Genomic DNA, 25446 nt, shown 5'->3' on the forward strand with positions numbered 1-25446 from the left:
AGCAAGGCAGTGGTCGTCTTGGAGGTGTGTTTGGGGTTGTTATGTTGAAATACTGCCCTGTGGCCCAGTCTACGAAGGGAGGGGATCATGCCCTGTTTCAGTATGTCACAGTACATATTGGCAGTCATGGTTCCCTCAATGAACTGTAGCTCCCCCGTGCCAGCAGCACTCGTGCAGCCCCAGACCATAACACTCCCACCACCATGCTTGACTGGAAGCTAGACACACCTGTCTTTGTACTCCTCACCTGGTTGCCACCACACAACCTTGACACCATCTGAACCAAATAAGTTTATCTTGGTCTAATCAGACCACAGGACATGGTCCTTCAGTAAACTGTTTGCGGGCTTTATTGTGCATTATCTTTAGAAGAGGCTTCCTACTGGGACGACAGCCATGCAGACCAATTTGATGCAGTGTGTGGCGTATGGTCTGAGCACTGACAGGTTGCCCCCCCCACCCCTTTAACCTCTGCAGCAATGCTGGCAGCACTCATACGTCTATATCCCAAAGACAACCTCTGGATAGGATGCTGAGCATGTGCACTCAACCTCATTGGTCGACCATGGCGAGATCATTTCTGAGTGAAACCTGTCCTGTTAAACTGCATGGTCATGACCACCGTGCTGCAGCTCAGTTTCAGGGTCTTGGCAATCCTCTTATAGCCTAGGCCATCTTTATGTAGAGCAACAAATCTTTTTTTCAGAGCCTCATAGTTCTTTGCCATGAGGTGTCATGTTGAACTTCCAGTGACCAGTATGAGAGAGTGAGAGCGATAACACTAAATTTAACACACCTGAGACCTTGTAACACTAATGAGTCACATGACACTGGGGAGGGAAAAATTGGGCCCAATTTGAACATTTTAACTTAGGGGTGTACTGACTTTTGTTGCCAGAGGTTTAGACATTAATGGCTGTGTGTTGAGTTATTTTTAGGGGACCGCAAATTTACAATGTTATACACGCTGTGCACTGACTACTTTACATTGTAGCAAAGTGTCATTTCTTTAGTGTTGTAACATGAAAAGATATAATAAAATATTTACAAAAATGTGGGGGGTGTACTCACTTTTGTAAGATACTGTATTTACGTTATCCAGCATGGATCTCCAGTTCTCGCTGGCTGGCTGGAGAGACGTCCAGGATTTAAGTTATCTACCAGCAGCTGTTGATTTTCCAAATGAACAGAGAACACCAAAGCTGAAGAAAACAAATCCACTCTCCTGAGGACACTAGAAAAAAAACTGGGGCATAATGTGGGCAGATTTATCCTGTGCCATCCAATGGCTTTTTTATTAGCAGTGTCCATTTCTCCTGTAGGCGGCATTATAACTCTACAACCTAAGAATTTGAATAATTCATGTGTCCCTCAATGGATAGGTAAAATGTATTTTTTACTAATCCATTTATATCAAAGTAAACATTTTACTATGCCTGGCAAACTGACATTACAGCACACTATATCGTAGGTTTTAAAAATGCCAGATTATAAAATGCGTAATGCTAATTTTATTCTGCCAGGTTCAACAAAAGGGATCTACAATAACTTGGACTAGCGATACATAAACATAATTAAAGTGTTCTAAATGTTCAGGAAAAACCTGACAGGCTGGTTGTACACAAGTCAATCAATAGACTGTATGTACAACATAAAACAAAAAGGTTGGTACCTTAAACATGAAGGGTCATGAATTGTACACTATACACGAGTTGTTACTATACTAACCTCTAACCTGCTCGATAGATTCAGGACTTGATGAGATAGGAGATAATGCTGGCATCTTGTATGGGGTCTTGTCCAATTTGCTAGAAACCATACTATCCTCAAGTTTCTGATTTTTTCTAGTGAGATTCTCAGGTTTCTGTGGTATTTCTATTGACACCTTTTTCTTAATTGATTGGAATCCATACTATGAACATAAAATCACTTTTAGATATTTGTTGTTGTATAATGGTAATATCAATTTTTTAATCATATATGGAAGAACCAAGCTTAAAAAAATAAAGTACAGACATTTTCCATAACTGTGTTGGATTATAAACCTGCATTGGCAGGAAATCCTTTTTGGGGCATAATAATAAACATAGAAAATATAAAAGTAATAATGTTACATTAAAGCGGATCTTAACCCTCATGGATGACTTCCGTCCTATCCACTACCCTTCCCCTGTACTCACTCTGCTGACTTAATTTTTGAAAAAAATGACCAAAGATCGTCTTTAACAACAAATTTGTACATGAGGTTTACAATATAGCCACTAGATGGTGGTGTAGTTGCAATTCATCAACATAAGAACCTTTATAAGTTATAAAGAAAAACAAAGACAGCATTTTTAAATGTGAATGTTCTCTTTACTAATTGATATTGTTTTCCAATTACACACCAAACTGGATTTTACCATGTTGATAAATATGCTTTAACAATTCCTACTGGCATTGTGTGAAACAAAAGTACAATATATTGCCAGCACATACAGCCTGCAAAGTAGTGCAGCTTTATTTATGCATATCAGAACATAAAATGCAATCTGCAAGATACAAGGTGTGCTGGTGATATACTTATTCTTTACTGATCAGACACCATGCAAGCATTGGTGTATTTGGTAAGGCACTCCTGCCAAGAAGACAATTATTTGCAGCTTTTGACTATTGTTTTGATTTTACTGTTCATGGAATGTTGTTTCTCAATAATAAACATTTAGGAAATAACCGCAACCCCCCCCCCCCCCCCCCCCCGCTATGTGATTAGGGCAGTGTTTTTTTTTTCTTCACAATACAGTGCAGCCCTGGCCTGCCTTGCCCATCATTTGCCTAGGCCCTAGGCGAACAACGTACACTGTCCTCCCCTACTGGGATATGCACATCACATATCCCAGTAGGCAAAGTGCTTCATTCACAGAGGAGGAGGGGGCAGGGCCTAACGCCGCATCATCAGGAGGCGAGCCAGCTGAACCAAGCAGGCCTCTTGATGATATCCTACTGAATATGGAGGCGTGGGACCGAGAGGTGGCAGAGAACCAAAGGATCTCAGCGGGACAGTACTGGATCCACTAGGCGGGTGAGTATCGGTAATGGAAGCAACAAGCCACCCCGTGAGTGGGGAGAGGTGGCGAGCGAAGGTCCTTTAACAAACATGGGCAGTTAACAACCATTTGTCGCTATGTTCCTTCAGGGCAAACAGGCAAAGTGACAGTGTCTACACATAGCCCACCCCTTAGGCATGTACACTTGCTGCGTCCCCGCTGCAGCAACTCAGTCTGTTGGCCCCCATGTGTCAACTGGTTTCTGAGCTTAGATAGGGTGGAAATGTCATGGCATACCCCCATGTGATAGCACTCAAGTCTAGTTATTGGGCCTGGCACGTTATCAAGTCTATCAGATTTGCAGCTCAACAGCTACAGTGCCTTCAAAAAGTATTCATACCCCTTGAAACTTTCCGTATTTTGCATTGTTACAAACAAAAACCTAAATGCATTTTATTGGCATTTTATGTAATAGACCAACACAAAGTGGCACATAATTGTGAAGTGAAAGGAAAATAATAAATGGTTTTCAACATTTTTTACAAATAAATATCTGAAAAGTGTGGCATGCATTTGTATTCAGTCAATACTTTGTAGAACCACCTTTCCCTGCAATTACAGCTGCAAGTCTTTTTGGGGATGTCTCTACCAGCTTTGCACATCTAGAGAGACATTTTTGCCCATTCTTCTTTGCAAAATAGCTCAGTCATTGTCAGACTAGCGGTGTTTCCCCATTCGGGGAGGGTGAGGATCTACACAGGAACTGGCTCAGCTACCTCTGCTTACCCACCTAGACAGACAGTTCTGTCTTATCCATCCTTTACACACCAATACATATTGGTCTGATTGATTGGGTGTGTACTCAACATATCTCAGATATATATTCCTTTACGGATACAAGCTCCAAACTGTTATCTATTACCTCTGATCCGCTCCTGCATATGCTCACTTCACCCTCCTTGTTAGCATCATACCCTGGCTTCATGCCTTTTTACATGTCTACATTGTTGTACAGAGCATTTCACTACTAGCTCCAGATGAAGCTATTTTAGCGAAACATGTCAAGCAAACTGGCTCTATGAATTCTATGTTTATCCAATAAAACATCGACCAATCTGGATGGACGGCAGCCTTACCTATCTGTCACCCTTCCTGAGATCCTATTGATGTGATGTACAGTATCTATTAACTATTGTAATCAATATTACTTTTGTCTGTTTATTTGTACACTGCCTATTGTCAATCAGCTATACTGGTTACACTGATTACAATTGCCTCTGTTGAGGCACAATGTTCGTATTGTGATGTAATTTTAGTTGTGATTAATAAAGTTGCTATTTTAAATATTTAGTGCCTTCAAAGTCCATGCTTCTCCAATCGATCCATTTTCTCTCTCTGTCAGACTGGATGGAGAACATCTTTGAACAGCAATTTTCAAGTATCACCACAGATTCTCAATTGGATTTAGTTCTGGACATTGACTGGGCCATTCTAACACATGATTATGCTTTGATCTAAACCATTCCATTGTAGCTCTGACTGTATGTTTAGGGTCGTTGTCCTGCTGGAAGGTGAACCTCCGCCCCAGTCTTTTGCAGACTCTAAAAAGGTTTTCTTTTAAACTTGCCCTGTATTTGGCTCCATCTATTTTCCCATCAACTCTGACCAGCTTCCCTGACCCTTCTAAAGAAAAGCATCCCCACAACATGACCACCATGTTTCACGATGGGGATGGTGTGTTCAGTGTGATTTGCGGTGTTAGTTTTCCGTCACACAGCATTTATCTTCTAGGCCACAAAGTTCAATTTTGGTTTCATCTGACCAGAGCACCCCTTTCCACATGTTTGTTGTGTCCCCCACATGGCTTCTCGCAAACTGCAAACAAGACTTCTCATGGCTTACTTTCAACAATTGCTTTCTTCTTGCCACTCTTCCATAAAGGCTAGATTTGTAGAGTGCACGACTAATAGTTGTCCTGTGGACAGATTCTCCCACATAAGCTGTGGATCTCTGCAGCTCCTTCAAAAGGGTTTATTTAACTAAAGCTAGACAGGGCAAAATCAGTCACAATTCTGCAGAGAAACCAATCAGCTTCTAACCTCAGTTTGTTTAATTAAGCTTTAGCAATAAAACCTGGAAGCTGATTGGATTCTCTGCAGAATTGTGACTAATGTTGCCCTCTCTAGCTTTAGTAAATAAACCCCAGAGTTACCATGGGCCTCTTGGCTGCTTCTCTGATTAATTCATGTCTTGGTAGGTTTGTAGTTGTGAAATACCTTTTCCATTTTCGGATGATGGATTGAACAGTGCTCTGTGAGAGGTTTAAAGCTTGGAATATATACCAGTATTTTTTTTTTTTTACCTAACCCTGCTTTAAACGTCTCCACAACTTTATCCCTGACCTGTCTGATGTGTTCCTTGGCCTTCATGATGCAGTTTGCTCACTAAGGTTCTCTAACAAACCTCGGAGGACTTCACAGAACATCTGTGTTTATACTGAGATTAAATTACATACAGGTGGACCCTATTTACTAATTAGGTGACTTCTGAAGGCAGCTGGTTCCACTAGATTTTAGTTAGGGGTATCAGAGTAGAGGGGGCTGAATACAAATGTACATCAGACTTTTCAGATATTTGTAAAAAAAAAAAAAAATGAAATCTGAAAACCATTTATCATTTTTCTTCAGAATTATGTGCCACTTTGTGTTGGTCTATCACAGAAAATCCCAATAAAATACATTTACAATTTTGACTGTAACATGACAAAATGTGGAAAATATCAAGGAGTATAAATACTTTTTCAAGGCACTGTATCTGAAGGAGCTTGCATTGCAAACTGACAAGGCTGCTGCTAAATGCAAAAGAGCAGCTTCAAATTGTCAGCCTGCTACATGAAGTGCGGTTACTGGCAGATTCTTCAGTTAATAAACATTGCAACAGATTACAAAAAAAATAATTTTTTTTCTTACCATAAAATCCTTTTCTCTGATGTTCATTGACGGACAAAGCTCCATATCTTCTGGACCCTTTGGTTTATGCTGCCCCCTACAGGAGTAGGACACTAGGTGGAAAAAAAGTTTAACTATGCCTACAGGGCAGTCCCAAGGGGTATACTCCCACTTCCTGCTATAGGTCTTCAGTTTTGTAAAAAGCAGTGTCAGAAGAACATATAACTTAACTCAATAGAGGGGCGGGCGCTGTGTCAGTCAATGAACATCAGGGAAAAGGATTTTCCGGTAAGACAAAAATCCAGTTCTCTCTTTCGCTCATTGACAGACACAGCTCCATATCTTCTGGAACCTTGGGACGTCCCAAAGCAGTGTCAACATGAGGGGTGGGAAGAACACAGCAATAAACACACTTCCAAAAGGCTAAACGTAGCCAACCAGGTAAAACAGGAGCTCAACCAGGAACAACTGGAGCTCACCTGACAAAAAAAAAAATACACCCTCGTAGAGGACTAATCTTCTCCAACAGCGGCCTGCAAAACCTTGTGGCCAAAGAGAGAATCCGCAGATGCCAACACATCCACCTTTCCTGACCCTTAATGGAATAGGCCTGCACCACCGTCTGCCTGATCCATCCTGAAATGGTTGCAGCAGCCGTGGCCAGCCCCTTACGAGGTCCATCCCTAAGGACAAATAGGGAATCCGATTTCCGGAACGACTCAGTCGCCGCCAGGTACATCTGACCACCCGAACCACATCCAAAGAATGCAAGGCATTCTCTTTAGGGTGCTTAGGACACAAGGAAGGCAACACAATGTCTTCTTTGAAACAGAAACCAGAAACGACCTTAGGAAGGAACAACTGGCAGGGACGAAGCACCACTTTGTCTCTGTGAACCACCAGGTAAGGTGAACGAAAAGACAAAGCAGCCAACTCCGACACCCTACTCGCAGAAGTAATAGCCACCAAGAAGGAAGGAAGCTCCCAAATATTTTCAAAAGGCAGTTTCTGAAGAACCAACAGCACCAAATTAAGGTCCACGGAGGTAACGAAGACCTCACTAGGGGAGCCAGGTGGCGGACCCCCTGAATAAGAGTGTGAACCAAGGAATTCGTGGCATACGGGTGCTAAAAGAAAATCACCAAGACTCACACCACGCAATGTATGCCTTCCAGACTCGATGATAAATCTTCCTGGAAGTAGATTTTCTAGCTTTTAACAGCGTAGGACTCACCGATTCAGGGACCCCTCTATCCTTCAGCACCTGGCTTTCAATAGCCAAGCCGTTAAAGCCAGGGACTGTAAAGCAGGGTGGAAGATCGGCACTTGAGCTAAAGGATCTTCTCTGAGAGGGACATCGGTGACCAGCTGTACCAGGTCTGCATACAAAGACCTTCGAGGCCAGTTCGGGGCCACTAGGATGACCGGAATCCCTTCTGCCTCGATTCTTCACAGGAGTCTCGGCAGAAGAGTTATCGGAGGAATTGCGAATATCAGACAATACTGGCCCCAAGGGGCCACCAGAGCATCTGTGGCGTTGGCCAGAGGACCCTGAGACCATGCTACGAACCTCTGCACCTTCTTGTTGAGACGAGAGGCCAAAAGGTCCACATCGGGAGTCCCCCACCAGAGACACAGTTGATGAAACCCTCTGGGTGGAGAGACCATTCTCCCTGATCCAACATCTGCCGACTGAGGTAAGCCACCTGCCAAATTTCCACCCCTGGAATATGCACAGCAGAGATGGCTGGAACAAAGCATTATGCCCACCTTAGAATGCCAGCTACTTTCGGGCTGCTAGGGCACTTTTGGCGCCCCCTTGATAATCTACCTATGTCATGGCCGTGGCATTGTCCCGTTGAATTCTTACTGGCCGCCCCTGCAGACGATTCGTCCATTGGGTCAGGCAAAGCCTGATCGCCTGAATTTCCAGGATATTGATTGGTAGGCTGGACTCCTTACGAGTCCAAACCCCCTGCAAAATCTGTGCCCAAGACGACCCCCCCCTCCCCCACACGGACAGGCTGGCATCCGTAGTGACCACCGTCCAGTACAGGGGAAGAAAGGATTTTCCCTGTCGAAGCATCAGAGCACGTTCAGTCTTTCATACCGGTGGACACACCCAACTGTCTTTCACACCTAGGATACCACTTGTAACTCACTTAGTTACATAGTTACATAGTAGGTGAGGTTGAATAAAGACAATAGTCCATCTAGTTCAACCTGTGTAGGTGTGTGTGGCTGTAATCATCTCACATACCCCTGAATGTTCTGATCCTTGAGATGTAAGTCTAAGAGTCTTTTGAAAGCCACCATACTACCCGCAGAAACCACCTCTTGTGGTAGAGAATTCCACAATCTTGTTGCCCTAACAGTAAAGAACCCCCCGCGTTGCCTGAGGTTAAAACGATTCTCCTCTAATCGCATTGTATGCCCTCGAGTCCTCATGCAATCCCTTCGAATGAACAGCTTTTTTTCTAAGCTGGGATCCCCATTGCTAAATTGCTATCATGTCCCCCCTCAGACGTCTCTTCTCCAGGGAGAATAAATCGAGCGATTGTAGACGCTCTTCATAGTCAAGGTCCTCCAATCCCCTAATTAGTTTAGTTGCCCTTCTCTGGACTCTCTCCAGCTCCAACACATCCCTCCTGAGGACTGGCGACCAGAACTGGACGGAATACTCCAGATGCGGTCGGACCAGAGTTTTATAAAGTGGAAGGATTATAGTCTTATCTCTGGAATGCATCCCTTTCTTTATGCATGCTAATATTCTGTTGGCTTTGGAAGCTGCCGCTTGACATTGCATGCTGTTTCCTAATCTATCATCAACCAAGACTCCCAGATCCTTCTCCATTTTTGATTCCCCCAAGGGCTCCCCTCCTAACGTGTATTGTGTTTTTATGTTTTTAGTCCCCAAGTGCAAAACCTTACACTTCTCCACGTTAAACCTCATTTGCCATGTCGTTGCCCACTCTGTTATTTTGTCCAGGTCATTCTGTAGGATATCTGCTTCATGTTGTGAAGTTATTGCCCTGCCCAATTTTGTGTCATCTGCAAAAACTGATATCGAACTACTGATCCCGACCTCAATGTTGTTTATGAATAAATTGAACAAGGTTGGTCCCAAGACTGAGCCTTGGGGGACCCCGCTTACCACCTCAGACCAGTCTGAGTATGCGCTGTTTATTACTACCCTTTGGACACGCCTTTTTAGCCAGTTCCGTATCCAAGAGCAAACCCTGCTATCGATACCTGCAGACCTTATTTTATAAATTAAGCGCTTGTGGGGAACTGTATCAAACGCCTTAGCGAAATCCAAGTACACCACATCCACTGGTCTCCCCCTATCTAGCTCACAGCTCACCTCCTCGTAGAATGTTAGGAGATTGGTTTGACAAGAACGCCCATTTGTAAACCCGTGCGGATTACTGCTGATGATGTTGTTGTCCTTAGCAAACTCTACGATATAGTCCCTTATCATCCCCTCCAGAAGTTTACATACTACTGATGTCAAACTGACAGGCCTATAATTTCCCGGGATATGCCTCTGGCCCTTTTTGAATATTGGAATCACGTTAGCTTTCTTCCAATCCCCTGGTACATCTCCTGTCCTAATACTGTCAGCAAAGATCAGGAACAGTGGTCTCGATATAACTTTACTGAGTTCCTTGAGTACTCTCGGATGTATGCCATCCGGTCCTGGTGATTTGTTTGTGTTAAGTTTATCCAGCCTTTCCCTGATTTCCCCCTCTGTTAGCCATGGTGGCAAGTCCTGTTTATTACTACTAACCATACAGTCATGGTCAGTGTACCCCTCCTTTTCCTGTGTAAAGACTGACCAGAAAAAAGCATTCAGCACGGTTGCTTTTTCAGTGTCCTCTGTAACCATCCTCCCATCATTGTTAATTATGTGTGCAATATGCTCTGCCTTAGTTTTTTTGCTGTTGATATATTTAAAGAATTTTTTTTACTATCCTCTGCTATTTGTCTCTCAAAGTTGATTTTAGCCATCTTGATTTCTTGTTTACTTTTCTTATTTGCCTCCTTGTATTGCTCGAAAGCCGATACTGTGCCCTCTGATTTATACTTCTTGAAGGCCAATTTTTTCCCCCTAATAAGTTTTTTGACGCTTGGAGACTATTGTTTTGGATTTCAGTCATTTTGAGCACTTTCATCTTCTGATCTACTTAGTTATTACACATATATTCTTTTATGCCTATCCTATGTCAGCCTCTTTGGCACCTTTCTCTCCACTAGACACACTGCCTCTTGGGTTTATTCTTGTTCTTTGCCTATTTACCTCCTACTCCATTCATTGGTAATTCCAAGTACTTATACAGTCACTTATGGATTTTTCACAGATTATTGCTGGTTACCCAGCTATTACTTTTGCACTGTGCTTATGGAACCCCCTGGACATGGCCCCACCCTCTCCGCCCCTCATCTGTGGGGTTCTCGGTCGAGTCCCGTGGCCTCAGTCCCCTGAGGTGACTGCTCCCTGGCGTTCCCCCCACGCACAGGGCTGCCAGACTCCTTTCTTTCTCTTCCAAATTGAGCTGTCATGTAAGTATCAGGGCTTTAGCCCTTTTACTATTACCCTTTGGGAAATTATTACATATACCTTATTACTATTATTTTGCAAGCATCGGAGATCAGAGCCACCAGATCAGGGACCCCTTTGTACCCTGGCTCAACAGGATCCGATTGTCTAGAGACTGTTTGCAGAGATCTGGAATGGAACTGAGCAAACGGAACCGCCTCAAAAGGTGGAGACCATCAGGTCCAGCACTTGCATGCAGGTTCTGAGAGATGATAGCTGGTTGGACAACAGGAGCCGAATCGCATCCTGCAACATCTGGCGTTTCTCCTCCAGGAGAAACACCCGGGCTGAGGCCGAGTCCAGGGTCAGGCCCAGGTAGTCCAGTTTGTTGGACGGGACCCTGGCAGATTTTTGGAAATTCAGTTTCCACCAAAATGTCCAGATTGTCAGGAATTCGGAGACTCTGTTTGAAGGAGGAGGTCGTCCAGGTATCCCATTACCACAATTCCCTTGCGCCGCAGCAGTGCTAACACCAGGGCCAAAACTTTTTTGAACATCCGAGGGGACCTGAGTGTCATGGTCTTACCTTCTTGCTGTTCTCCTTCGTTTGACATGTGCTGGCGGCCATCTTGGTTTCTGGGTTTCTTGTAGCCTCCCACCCTGCGGCTCCTCCTTCCCACTGGGAGGAGCTGGATGCCTAGCTCATATATATATAGGAGGTCTGTGGCTTCAGTTCCTTGCTTGGTCCTCCTGTGTTCACATGCTTCTAAGACTGCTGCTGCTTCTGGTCCCTGATCCTGGCTTCGTCTGACTACCCTGCTGGTTCCTGATCCTGGCTTCGTCTGACTACCCTGCTGGTTCCTGATCCTGGCTTCGTCTGACTACCCTGCTGGTTCCTGATCCTGGCTTCGTCTGACTACCCTCCTGGTTCCTGACCTCTGGCTTCGCAAGGACTCTGCCTCGGTTTCGCCTTCCGTTTGGACTTTTGCTTTACAGCTTGATTTTCAATAAAGCCTTCTTATTTTCACTTATCTGTTGTTGTACGTCTGGTTCATGGTTCCGTGACATTAGGACCAAGCCATCAATTCTGACGGTACAGGGCCATCCTCGCTACCCACGCTGGTTTCCAGACTTGATCAGCAGGATCACCTGTTGGGTCGGTTCGCCGTGGCGTTGCAAACCCTGCTGGAACGCACGGCTCATTTCGCTCCCGTTGCCGATGAGTCGGTTGTCGCTCCTGGGCCCGCTCCTACTGCCGCTCCGGTTGTTGCGCCAGAGTCTACCCCGACACCTGTTGTTGCGCCTGCGGTGTTTCGGGGTATGACCGGTTCTGCCCCCCTTCCAAAGCGCTTTGGGGGAGAGCCAACTCAGTGCCGAGGTTTCCTTAACCAGGTGGGCATTTATTTCGAGTTGCTGCCAAATGCCTTTCCTACTGAGAGATCAAAGGTGGGCCTCTTAATTTCGCTGCTCTCGGACAAGGCCTTGGCCTGGGCCAGCCCTTTATGGGAGAACAACAATCCGGTGGTTGCCGAGTTTTCCGGTTTTGTTGCTTCTCTTCGGAGGGTATTCGATGTGCCGGCTCGTGCTGCCTCTGCTGCGAAGCTCCTTATGTCCATCAGACAGGGTTCACGATCCGTAGCTGAATACGCCATTGAGTTTCGTACCCTGGCAGCAGAGGTGGGCTGGAATAATGAGGCTCTGGTCGCTGCTTTCTCTCATGGTCTCTCGGATGCCTTGAAGGATGAGGTTGCAGCTAAGGACCTACCAGTGGAGCTCGAGTCTCTTATTTCTTTCTTGATTTTGATTGACACCAGACTCAGGGAGAGACCTTCCTTTAAGGAGAGTTTGCGGAGACCTCCTAACAGATTGGCGCCTACCTTTGCTGTCCCACCCGTGCCTCCCTCTCCTCCCACGCCTCCTGGGGATGACTTGGCTGGGGGTGAACCCATGCAGCTGGGCTTTGCTCGCCTGTCCGAGGGGGAGAGGGTACTCCGAAGACGCGAGGGTCGATGCATGTACTGTGGTCTCGGTGGGCATTTTCGGTTGGCATGTCCGAACCGTCCGGGAAACGCTCGCACCTGAGATCCTGTCGGGGGCAGATCTTGGGTGGAGTCTCCTCGTCCCCGGTTTCCCGTGTTGACAAACCACTGATCACTGTTGTCCTCTCCTGGGTCGGGGGCTCAGTGACGACCCAGGCGTTGGTGGACTCTGGTGCTGGTGGTTTGTTCATTGATAGTGTGTTCGCTGCCGCCAATTCCATTCCTCTGCAGGCCCGAGGTTCTCCACTGGCTCTTGAGGCGATAGACGGCAGACCCCTTCTGCCGCCACACGTGACTCATGAGACCCTTCCAGTGAGGATAGCCATTGGTGCCGTTCACAGAGAGTCGGTCTGCTTCCAGGTTATTTCGTCTCCACACTACTCGGTGGTCTTGGGGTACCCCTGGCTCCAGAAGCATAATCCGACTTTCGATTGGAGATCGGCCGAGATCCTCTCGTGGTCACCGCAGTGTGGGGCTAGTTGCATCCATGGGCCTGTCAAGTTGCTGTGTACTTCCTCGGACTCTCTGTTGCCTCCTGAATACGAGGAGTACCGGGATGTATTCGATAAGGTGCGCGCGGTTGCCCTACCTCCGCACTGCCCATACGATTGTGCCATCGAGTTACAACCTGGTGCCGTTCCTCCTCGTGGCAAGGTCTATCCACTGTCGGTAGCGGAGAATGAGGCCATGGAGGAGTACGTGAAGGAGGCGCTTTCACGCGGACACATTCCCAAATCCTCGTCCCCGGCAGGGGCTGGATTTTTCTTTGTGAAAAAGAAGGGCGGTGAGTTGAGGCCTTGCATCGATTACAGGGGTCTCAATCGCATCACGATCAAGAACGATTAACCCGATACCCTTGATTTCCGAGCTGTTCGATCGCCTTAAAGGGGCCACGGTCTTTACCAAACTCGACCTGAGGGCGGCATATAACCTCGTAAGGATCAAGGCGGGCGATGAGTGGAAGACCGCGTTTAACACCAGGACCGGTCATTATGAATCCTTGGTTATGCCCTTTGGGTTGTGCAATGTGCCCGCAGTCTTTCAGGAATTCATTAACGAGGTTTTCCGTGACCTGTTGCAGCAGTGTGTGGTGGTCTATTTGGATGACATCTTGGTATATTCTGAATCCATGGAGACCCACATTCTGGATGTCAGACGAGTGTTGCAACGGTTACGAGAGAACAAGCTGTTCGGTAAGCTTGAGAAATGCGAATTTCACCGATCCCAGGTAACCTTCTTAGGTTACATCATTTCCGCTGAGGGGTTCTCCATGGATCCTGAGAAGGTTTCAGCTGTCTTACAGTGGCCCCAGCCCAGTGGTCTTCGCTCCCTGCAGCGCTTTTTGGGCTTCGCCAATTATTATCAGAAGTTCATCAGGGACTTTTCCATGCTAGCAAAGCCTCTCACGGATCTGACCAGGAAGGGCAGTAATTCACAGGTCTGGCCGCTCGAGGCCATCCGAGCTTTTGAGGCTCTAAAGTCCGCCTTTGTGTCGGCTCCGATTCTGTCGCATCCCAACCCTGGGTTGCCCTTTGTCCTCGAGGTGGACGCGTCTGAGACGGGAGTAGGCGCCCTTCTGTCTCAGCGTAGAACACCAGAGGGTCCTCTGCTTCCTTGTGGGTTTTACTCCCGGAAACTGTCTTCCGCGGAGTGCAACTATCAGATTGGTGACAGGGAGTTATTGGCCATCGTGCAGGCCCTTAAAGAATGGAGGCACTTGCTCGAGGGTTCGGTGGTTCCGGTCCTCATCCTGACGGACCACAAGAATCTGACCTACCTTTCTGAGGCCAAGAGATTGACACCACGTCAGGCCAGATGGGCTCTGTTCTTGTCACGTTTTAATTACGTGGTCTCCTACCTACCCGGTTCCAAGAACATCAGGGCGGATGCCTTATCACGGCAGTACTCCGACCTGTCCAGGGAGGAGTCGATTCCGACTTCGGTCATACCTCCGAATCAGATCCTGGCCGCCATTCGCACCAGCCTGACCTCTCCCCTGGGTGAGCAGATTTTGGCGGCTCAATCTGGTGCTCCCTCTGAGAGACCCAACGGCAGATGTTTTGTGCCTGAGGAGTTGCGCACTCGGTTGTTGCGAACCTACCATAACTCCAAGACCGCGGGGCATCCTGGAAAGAATCAGCTGTCCTGGGCTGTTTCACGTCTGTTCTGGTGGCCTTCCCTACGTTCCGACATCGCCGCATATGTAGCGGCATGCTCCGTTTGTGCCCAGAGTAAGTCCCCTCGGCACCTTTCGTTGGGTCTTCTGCAACCCATAGCCTCCGGGGAGCGCCCATGGTCACACCTGGGGATGGATTTCATTGTGGACCTCCCTGCATCCCGAGGCCATACGGTCATTCTCATGATTGTGGATCGATTTTCCAAAATGTGCCACTGTGTTCCTCTCAAGAAGTTACCCTCTGCACAGGAGTTGGCCACGATTTTTGCCAGGGAGGTCTTCCGGTTGCACGGTTTGCCCAAGGAGATTGTGTCGGATTGGGGGAGTCAGTTTGTGTCCAGGTTCTGGCGCGCCTTTTGCTCCCAGTTGGGGATTCATCTCTCCTTCTCCTCGGCCTACCACCCTCAGTCCAATGGGGCCGCAGAACGATCCAATCAGGCCTTGGAACAATTCCTTCGTTGCTATGTCTCCGATCACCAAGACAATTGGGTTGACCTCCTGCCTTGGGCTGAGTTTGCCAGGAACACGGCGGTGAACTCTTCCTCTGGGACGTCTCCCTTCATGGCCAATTATGGGTTCCAACCTGCCGTGTTACCAGAGGTATTCTCTCCCCAGGATATTCCGGCTGTGGAGGATCACCTTTCCGTCCTACGTGCTTCTTGGGTACAGATCCAGAGGTCCCTTGAGGTTTCTGCGCAGCGCCAGAGACTCCAGGCTGATCGCAGACGAGCGCCTGCTCCTTCCTACCAGGCCGGAGACCGTGTATGGTTGTCCACCCGCAACCTCAACCTTCGAGTGCCCACTTCCAAGCTGGCGCCTCGCTTTGTTGGTCCCGGTTGGTCCTTCGCAGGGTAAACCCGGTAGCCTATGCCCTTGCGCTTCCTCCTGGCATGCGGATCTCCAACGTGTTTCATGTCTCCCTGTTGAAGCCACTGGTGTGTAATTGTTTCACTTCCTCGGTTCCTCGGCCCCGTCCGGTCCAAGTGGGCAATCGTGAGGAGTATGAGGTGAGCAATATCCTGGACTCACGCCTGGTCCGCGGTCGGGTGCAGTTTTTGGTTCATTGGCGTGGTTATGGTCCAGAGGAGCGTTCCTGGGTTCCCTCCGCAGATGTCCATGCTCCTGCCTTGCTCCGAGCCTTCCACGCACGCTTCCCTCAGAAACCGTTCTTTACTCCGCGGAGGAGGGGCCCTTGAGGGGGAGGTACTGTCATGGTCTTACCTTCTTGCTGTTCTCCTTCGTTTGACATGTGCTGGCGGCCATCTTGGTTTCTGGGTTTCTTGTAGCCTCCCACCCTGCGGCTCCTCCTTCCCACTGGGAGGAGCTGGATGCCTAGCTCATATATATAGGAGGTCTGTGGCTTCAGTTCCTTGCTTGGTCCTCCTGTGTTCACATGCTTCTAAGACTGCTGCTGCTTCTGGTCCCTGATCCTGGCTTCGTCTGACTACCCTGCTGGTTCCTGATCCTGGCTTCGTCTGACTACCCTGCTGGTTCCTGATCCTGGCTTCGTCTGACTACCCTGCTGGTTCCTGATCCTGGCTTCGTCTGACTACCCTCCTGGTTCCTGACCTCTGGCTTCGCAAGGACTCTGCCTCGGTTTCGCCTTCCGTTTGGACTTTTGCTTTACAGCTTGATTTTCAATAAAGCCTTCTTATTTTCACTTATCTGTTGTTGTACGTCTGGTTCATGGTTCCGTGACACTGAGGCAAGACCAAAGGGTAAAGCCACAAATTGGTAGTGCTCCTCGCCCACGGCAAAGTGAAGGAAACGGACATATATTGGGATACGAAGGAGGGCGTCCTTGATGTCGATAGAGGCAAGAAAATCTTCTTGATGAAGGGATGCCACCACCGTGCAAATGGACTCCATCTGAAATTTCGGAACTTGCACAAAGCAGTTCAAGGCTTTGGGGTCCAGGATTGGATGGACCTTGCCTTCCTTCCTGGCAACAGTAAATAGGTTTGAATAAAACCCCTTAAAGCTTTCCGATTCTGGAACCGGTACAATGACCCCTTGTGAGAGCAGATCCTGTAACGCCCCAAGAAGACCTCATAGGCAAACTGGGGACAAGCGCAGGATTGAAGGGAAGAACCTTGCCGGAGGCAAGGACCAAAACTCGATCTTGTAACTGGATTTATCAACTTGTGGACCCATTTGTCTTGAATCAAGGCGGTCCACGGATCCGGAAAGAAGCGAAGACGACCCCCCAGCCCAGATACGGGTGAGGGCAGAAGTGGGCTTGTCTGCGGTCCCGGAGGAACCCACTCTCGGCTTAACAGTCCAGGGCCTCTTGGAACCCCCTGCAGGGTTACAGATGGATTTTGACCCCTGGTCCTTAGATCCCGAGGGACGAAAGGACCGCATATGGACCAACAAGAAGGGGCCACGTTTGTGACAAGACTATTTGAGTCATATCATGGGGCAAAGGGTCACCGCTGTCATGGACACCCTGCAAGCTAAGGGGAGGCATCACAGATTTACTGCAACCCCTGGACCAACTACCGTAAAATCCTATTCTCTGATGTTCATAGCGACATATCTTTATTAGTCGAATAAGTTATGCTGCGCTTCCTAGGAGTAGGACACTAGGGGGAAAAGGGTTACCAAAGTTAACAGAACTTACACCCATGGGGCAGTCCCAGGTGGTATACTTCCACTTCCTGCTTCTAGAATTCAGTTTTGTAACAAGCAGTGTCAGAAGAATACATAACCCAACTCCGCAGAGGGGTGGGTGCTCTGTCTGTCAATGAACATCAGAGAAAAGGATTTTTTATGGTAAGACAAAAAATCAAGTTTTCTCTTTCATTCATTGACGGACACAGCAACATATCTTTATTAGTCGAATGGGACGTCCCAAAGCAGTAATAGCATGAGGGGTGGGAAATGAACACAGCAAGAACAATTCCCAACAGGCTAAACATAGCCAACCAGGTAAGCAAGGAGCTCAACCAGAGACAACTGGAGCTCACAAACCAAAAGAAAACACCCTCAAGAGGCAGAAGTCTCTGCCCCCACAGCCTGCAAAACCTTGTGGCCATAAGCAGCATCCCCAGATGCAAAAATATCCACTTTGTAAAACGTAGTGAACGTGTGTATAGACGCCCAGGTAGCCGCATTGCACACCTGAAAGACTGACGCCTGATGACGGAAGGCCCAGGAAGCACTGAGCGCTCTCATAGAAAGGAACCTGATCCTTAATGGAATAGGCCTGCACCACCGTCCGCCTGATCCATCTGGAAATGGTCGCAGCAGACGCAGCCTGTCCATTACGAGGACCCTCCTTCAGAACAAACAAGGAATCCGACATCCGAATTGACTCAATCACCATCAAGTACAACCTGATGGTCCGAACCAAGTCTAACGAATGCAAAGCAACCTCCTTGGGATGCTTAGGCGTAGGACATAACAAAGGCAACACAATGTCTTCATTCAGGTGAAAACCTGACATGACCTTAGGTAGAAAAGACTGACAGGACAATGCAGCCAACTACGAGACCCTGAGTGCAGACATAATTGCCACCAAAAAAGTCACTTTCTGCGACAAGGTAAGTAAAGGAATTTCACGAATATTCTCAAACCGCAGTTTTTGAAGGACCGACAGCACCAAATTGAGATCCCATGAAGACACCAGGGATCGCACCGGGGGGAGCCAGATGGCGAACCCCGTGCACGAATGTCGAACCAAGGAATTAAATCACCAGTAGTCTTTGGAAGAAAACTGCCAAAGCTGAAATCTGACCCTTAATGATGCCGAAGGCCAAACGTTTATCAACACCTGTTTGTAAATACTCCAAAAGACGGGATACCGAGGAAGGATCGGGGAGAAATTCCCCGAGACTCACACCAAGAAATATATGCTTTCCAAACTCGATGGTAAATTTTCTGAGAGGTAGACTTCCTGACGACAAACGTTTAGAATCTGGCTCTCAATAGCCAGGCCGTTAAAGCCAGCGATCGTAAAGCAGGATGGAAGAACGGTCTTTGAGACAGGAGATCTTCTCTGAGGAGTGTCGGCTACCAATCTTACCAGATCCGCGTACCAGGACCGAAGAGGCCACTCTGGTGCCACCAGGATCACCGGAATCCCTTCTGCCTCGATTCTGCACAGAATTCTCGGCAGAAGTTGTATTGGAAGAAAGGCATAAATCAGATGATACTGGCCCCAGGGAGCCACCAGAGGCTCCAAAGACCTCACAACAAACCGCGGAACCTTCCGGTTGAAACGAGAGGCCAACAGGTCCACATCTGGTGTCCCCCACTGAAGGCACAGCTGATGAAAGACTTCTGAGTGAAGAAACCATTCTCCCGGACACAGAGCTGTGACCGTGACTGACGCAGAATCTGCTGTGTCCTTCATCTTCAAAGTTTCTCATACTGACACAACCAGTGCCTCTACCAGCGCTTTTTCCTGCGCCGAGGTGGAGGAAGAGGAATCATCCTCACTGTCAGAACACTCAAGATGTGTGGACGCGGACCCCATGGGACGACTTACGTCTGTGGCGGGCACATCTGCCTCAGAATCTGAGGAGGTAGATGAGATGGGAGAGGAAAGCAAATGCTTTTTTGCAGGTTTTCTTTGTAAAACCATGTCCACTTTTGACACTAAAGATTGTAGGCCTGCTGTCATGGCAGAATAAGATCCCGAAGATCCCCCCTCTGAAAGACAGTCTGGTGGTGAGACATGTTCGGCCGGCTCCATCCTGGTGCCGCAGTGGGAACACAGTAAAAAGTTTTTACAGAGCTGTATGAATATTAAATTCCCCAGCAATATTAGTGCTTGTGGGACTAAAGGTCCCAGAACGCTGCAATAGCTAGAGCAGACAGGGAGATACCGCCCCAGGACTCACCACAACAGAAGAGGCGCCAATTCCCTCGCAGCACACCACTCTGACTAAGGAGCATTCGTGCTACCACTAGAGGCCACCACCATCTATGAAGAAATGCGGCTACCAGAAAACGGCCACCACGCATGCGCAGTAACTCCGGCGACGTTGGGCTACAGCAAAATGGCCCCATGCAGTAGCCCCGGCCACTGCCAGACTACAGGAAAATGGCCACCGAGCGGTCCAAATGTCCACAATGTTGGCGCCTGTGGGCGCGAAAAACACCTCCCAAAAAAAAAACACCACGAGCCCCCCCTCCCCCCCAGTGCCGTAACACTCCCGGCGCCACACACCATGTCAACAAGCAGTAGAGCCCCACCGTGCCCCAGTACATAACTGAGCCCCCATGGACGCCCCCCCTTAGTGAGGGAGGGGGGGGGATGTGGAGGAGGGGGGTAGAGAGGTGGGAAGGATGTAAAAAAAAAACCTTAAGGGAAGCTAAGAATACTAGGGGGGAGGTCAGCTCAGCTGAAGGACCACTGACCCCAGGAGGACCCGCACCAGCCCCTAACTTCCCAAGGGACAAAAGGGGGGTTTACTCACCAACCAGAGAAGACGCAGCAGGATTCACTCCAGGCAGGTCACCTCATCTTAAAACAAGGGGTGCTGCTGGCCCGAGGACGCTGCGACTCTGGCCACGAAAAGATCCTGTGCGTCCGTGCGAGGTGTTCCACTCGCAAGCCAGTCCCTCCAATGGGGGCATGTCACGGCCAACCTGGCGCGAAACTGAGGTCTGCACGCGCTTGCTGGTTGGGCTGATGTGACCATCAGGATCTAGGATATCCAGTGCATCGCCCAGCCTGAAAGTTGATTGCAGTTCTCACTGGAACAAATAACAATTAGAAAATAACAAAAGAGAAAAAATTCTCGTTTAAAATTACAAAAAAATGCCAGGACCAGAGATCCCAGCAGGGAGCTAGGTCCTTACTCCTACTAGGCAGAAAAAAACTGAATCCTAGACACAGGAAGTTGGAGTATACCACCTGGGACTGCCCCGTGCCCATGGGTGTAGCTGAAAGTTCTGTTAACTTTCCCTTTTCCGCCTAGTGTCCTACTCCTAGGCAGCGCAGCATAACACATTCGACTAACGAAGATATGTTGCGGTGTCCATCAATGAAAGAAAGAGAAAATTACATTTAAAAAGGAAAAAAGCTAGGACCAAAGATCCCAGCAAGGGTCTAGGTCCTTACTTCTGACTAGGCAGAACAAAAACTGAAGACCTATAGCAGGAAGTGCGAGTATACCCCCTGGGACTGCCCTATAGGCGTAGTCAAACTTTTTTCTGCCTGGTGTCCTACTCCTGTAGGGTGCAGCATAAACCCAAAGGTCCAGAAGATATGGAGCTGTGTCTGTCAATGAACGAAAGAGAAATGCAGTAAACCCCTGCTCCATCGCGGTTCAGTTTTTGCGGTCCCAGTATATTGCGTTTTTTTTTGTAATGTTATTTTACTATATAAATCATTAAAAATGAAATATGTTTGTGTTTTCCATAGCTCTTGCTATGTCTCTCAGTATCTTTAATGTGTTTAAATGAGTTTTTATTGTTTTAAAAGTGTGTTTAAAGACCTTAAAATGCTTTTACACGTACAGTGACAGTAAAAAAAACATGCCTACAATGCATTTTAATAGGGTTTTTCTATTTCGCGGCTGGGTCCGGAACGTAACCCCCGCAATGGAGGGGGGTTTACTGTATTGGTTTAAAGAATACCTAAATGCAATACTTTTTTCTCATTTTGGATAAAGCACAGGCGAATACTAGCTCCTGTCAAGTTATTTTTTTGCCATCTGTGTACCAATTGGGGAGATTGTTCTAATAACATTCCACTCTATCCAAAAACAAGTTATGCCTTAAGGTTTACTTAAAAGTGGTTGTTAAGCTACTATCTGATCTTTATACCATCCCCTCTGTTAGATAACAACCTGTGTCCTAATGCCTGTGCTTTATTTAAAAAAAAAAAAAGCTGATTTCTACCTGTTTTCACAGCGCTCTCGGTGCTCACGTGACTCCCGGCTCTCTCCTCTTCCCATCTGACATCTCCAGTGGGGGGCGAAAAACTCCCGCTGACATAAGTCGGGGAGGCAGGGAGGAGAGAGACGGGAGTCACGTGAGCGCCGGGAGGCACTATGAAAATAAACAAAATCAGCTTTTATTTTTATAAAGCACAGGCACTAGGACATAGGTTGCTACCTAACAGAGGGGATGGTATAAAGATCAGATAGTTTTGTAGCAGCGGGGAGGGGAGCAGAGCAGCGCTAGTGAGAGCTGACAAGCAGGGAGGTGAGGGGGAAGAAGACAGAGGGAGACAGAGGAGAGCTGCAGGTAGCAGCAGATGATGGAGGCACGTAAACTGACCACAGTGTCAGGGCTCAGCAGCCATGATAAACAATGGTCAGTTTACAGGGGGGAGGGCAGAACCAGGCAGGATCAGCCAGGTTTTTTAGGTGATACAGGGGGCCAAATTACACAGCACAAGCAGTGTACTGCATAACATGCTTTAAAGGAACAATAACCTTTTTTTTAGGGTAACAAAGGCTTTAACCACTTAACCCCCGGAGGATTTGGCTGCTCAAAGACCAGGCCCCTTTTTTCAACTTGGCACTGCGTGATTTTAACTGACAATTGCGCAGCCATGCAATGCTGTACCCAAACGAAATTTACGTCCTTTTTTTCCCACAAACAGAGCTTTCTTTTGGTGGTATTTGTTTACCTCTGCGCTTTTTATTTTTTGCAATATTAATAAAAAAATAGTGAAAATTTTGAGAAAAAATGACATTTTCGACTTTGTCTTTTAAAAAATATCCAATATACTCAATGTATGTCATACATTTTGGCCAAAATGCATTTAGCTACAAGTCTTTGACAAAACAAATCTCTATGAGCGTATTTTTATTGGTTTGCGCAAAAGTTATAGCGTCTACAAACTATGGTGTAAATACTGGAATTTATGCAGCTTTTACTTTCTGACTGCCTATCTCATTTCATGAAGTGCTAAAATGGCAGGGCAGTACAACCCCCCCCCCCCAAATTACATAGTTAGTGAGGTTGAAAAAAGACATCAGTCCATCCAGTTCAACCTATGATGTGTGTGTGTGTGTGTGTTTGCTAACCGTACATTGTATACCCCTGTATGTTGTGGTCTTTAAGGTGCCCATCTAATAGTTTTTTGAAACTAACAATGCTCCCTGCTGATACGACTGTGAAGAACCCCCTGCGTATTTTAAGGTTAAACCGCCTTTCCTCTAGTTTTAGTGAGTGGCCACGTGTCTTATTGTATTTCCTTTCTCTGAATAGTTTTTTCCTTATTTAAGGGTCGCCAGTACAGTATTTGTACACGGATATCATATCCCCCCTTAATCGTCTCTTCTCCAGAGAGAATAAGTTCAGTGCTTGTAGTCTTTCCTCATAGCTGATGTCCTCCATTCCCATAATTATTTTTGTTGCCCTTCTCTGGACTTTCTCCAGTTCCAGCACATCCTTCCTGAGGACCGGTGCCCAGAACTGGACAGCATACTCCAGATGTGGCCGGACCAGAGTCTTGTAGAGTGGGAGAATAATCTCTTTATTTCTTGAGTGAATCCCCTTTTTTATACATCCCAGTATTCTGTTGGCTTTGCTTGCAGCGGCTTGGCACAGAAATCTCCGCAAGAAAATTCTGTAGTATACACACCATTAGCCGCCCCAAAACATCCAAACCCACTTCTTAATGACGGGTATACATGACAAAATTCCACGTATACCTAATGGTATTTTAACCACTTAAGCCCCTGAGGATTTGGCTGCTCAAAGACCAGGGCCTATTTTGCGATTCGGACAATGTACCCAAATGAAATTGACGTCCTTTTTTCCCCCACAAATAGAGCTTTCTTTTGGTGGTATTTGATCACCTGTGCAAGTTTTACTTTTTGCGCTATAAATAAAAAAAGAGTGAAAATTTTGAAAAAATAACTATTTTTCACATTTTTTTATATGAAATTCCCCCCCCAAAAAATGTAAAAATATTTTTTTTTAACATTTTAGGCCAATTTGTTTTCTGCTACATATTTTTGGTGAAAAAAATTGCAATAAGCGTATTTTGATTGGTTTGCGCAAAAGTTATTGCGTTTACTAACTACGGGAAAGATTTATGTCATTTTTATTGTTTTTTTTTTTTAACTAGTAATGGCGGCGATCTGCAATTTTTTTTGCAGGACTGCGACATTGCGGTGGACAGATCGGACCCTTGACTGACATTTTTGACACATTTGGGGGTACCAGTGACATTACTACAGTAATCAGTGCTATAAATATGCACTGTTACTGTAAAAAGGACACTGGCAGGGAAGGGGTTAACTTTATTGGTGATGATTTACCCAGCTGAAGCGCCGGAGACCGAAGCCACCATATAAGGGACTCTCTCGTTCCCGGTTCAGCCGAATCTGATAGTCCAGAGACTGCGGAGTCTTGTCCCATTTGGTTAGATTTTCCCTTTGCAGGGACCTCGTATGGAACTGTGCAAATGGAACCGCCTCGAAAATAGACACCATCAGGCCCAGCACCTGCATGCAAGTCTGGAGGGATGATTATCTGCTGGACAGCAGGAGAAGAATCGCAGCCTGCAGTTTCTGGAGATTATGCAGAGCAAGGAGCACTCTGGCAGAGGCCGAGTCCAGAGTCAGACCCAGATGATCTAGCTTTGTGGAGGGAACCAGAGCAGACTTCTGAAAATTCAGAATCCAGCCAACTCCCTCAGAGTTCTTATGGTGATTTCCAGGTTTTCCACTAGAGCAGTAGGTGACTCCGCTCACAGAAGAAGGTCATCCAAGTAGCCCAGCACTGTGATCCTCCATTGGCGTAACAAAGCTAGCACCGGGGCTAACAATTTTGTGAAGCCCCGAGGAGCAGAAACAAGACCAAAGGGTAACGTCACAAACTGATAATGCTCTTCTCTCACAGCAAAGCGGAGGAAGCGCTGGTGAACGGCACATATTGGAATGTGAAGGTAAGCATCCTTGATGTCAATAGAGGCAAGAAAAATCCCACTGATGCAGGGATGCCCGCACCGTGGAATCTATTCTGAACCTCTGCACCCGCACAAAGCAGTCTACCGCTTTGAGGTCAAGGATTGGACGCACCTTGCCTTCCTTCCTGAAAATTGTAAACAGGTTGAGTAAAATCCAGACCAGATTCCTGTGCAGAAAAAAATCTGCATGTGATATAAGTGCTGTGGTTTGAACAGTTGCACTTTGAGAACAATGGTTTTCTTTCTGCCTTTGCAGAACGCATGCAGAAAAACGAATGTCTCTGCACACTGGTGGGAATGAGGCCTTAAGGCATGCCGTGAAGGATAATGGTCACATTTCCTTGTGCTCTCAACCGAGCTGTCAAACCATCAAATGCCTGGTATCATAGTTTATCACATGTGGAGCACCTTGGCAACTGCAGATCAAACATACTAAGATAGCAGTTTCCTTGGCTGTAAAGAATAGGATTAGTTTCAAATAATAAAAAAGAATTCATTCCTCATATCCTGACAAAGTAGTAATGCCTCTCCATAAGTATTTGTGTCAGTTAATAACTCAGAATTATGAATGAACCCCTCTGCACACTGCTATATAACCGTTCTAGCAAACCTTGTGCAAAAACAGGGATATTTTGTTAAAAATACATTACAACACTTTTTAGCTGGCCAACGGCGTCCAAATGTTTGGAGGAAATAGACAGATTGTAGGAGGTTCAGTTTGAGGTCTTATCACTGATTTGCAATGCAACAAAGACAATATATACAGTGCATTGCGAAAGTATCTGGCCCCCGCGACCTTTTGCCACATTTCAGGCTTCAAACATAAAGATATAA

At 46.9% G+C, this 25446-nt stretch overlaps 1 protein-coding gene across 1 annotated transcript in view; it reads right to left on the minus strand.

Moving 5' to 3' along the window:
- SYCP2 (synaptonemal complex protein 2) overlaps positions 1-25446 on the minus strand; it is a 372455-nt gene that overhangs the window by 112804 nt on the left and 234205 nt on the right. The window contains exon 32 of the mRNA XM_082271514.1: positions 1729-1912. Coding sequence (XP_082127640.1) covers positions 1729-1912 — 184 coding nt within the window. The remainder of the gene's footprint in view (positions 1-1728; positions 1913-25446) is intronic.

The sequence above is a fragment of the Pelophylax lessonae genome (assembly GCF_965119305.1).
Source record: "Pelophylax lessonae genome assembly, chromosome: 11".
Taxonomy (NCBI): domain Eukaryota; kingdom Metazoa; phylum Chordata; class Amphibia; order Anura; family Ranidae; genus Pelophylax; species Pelophylax lessonae.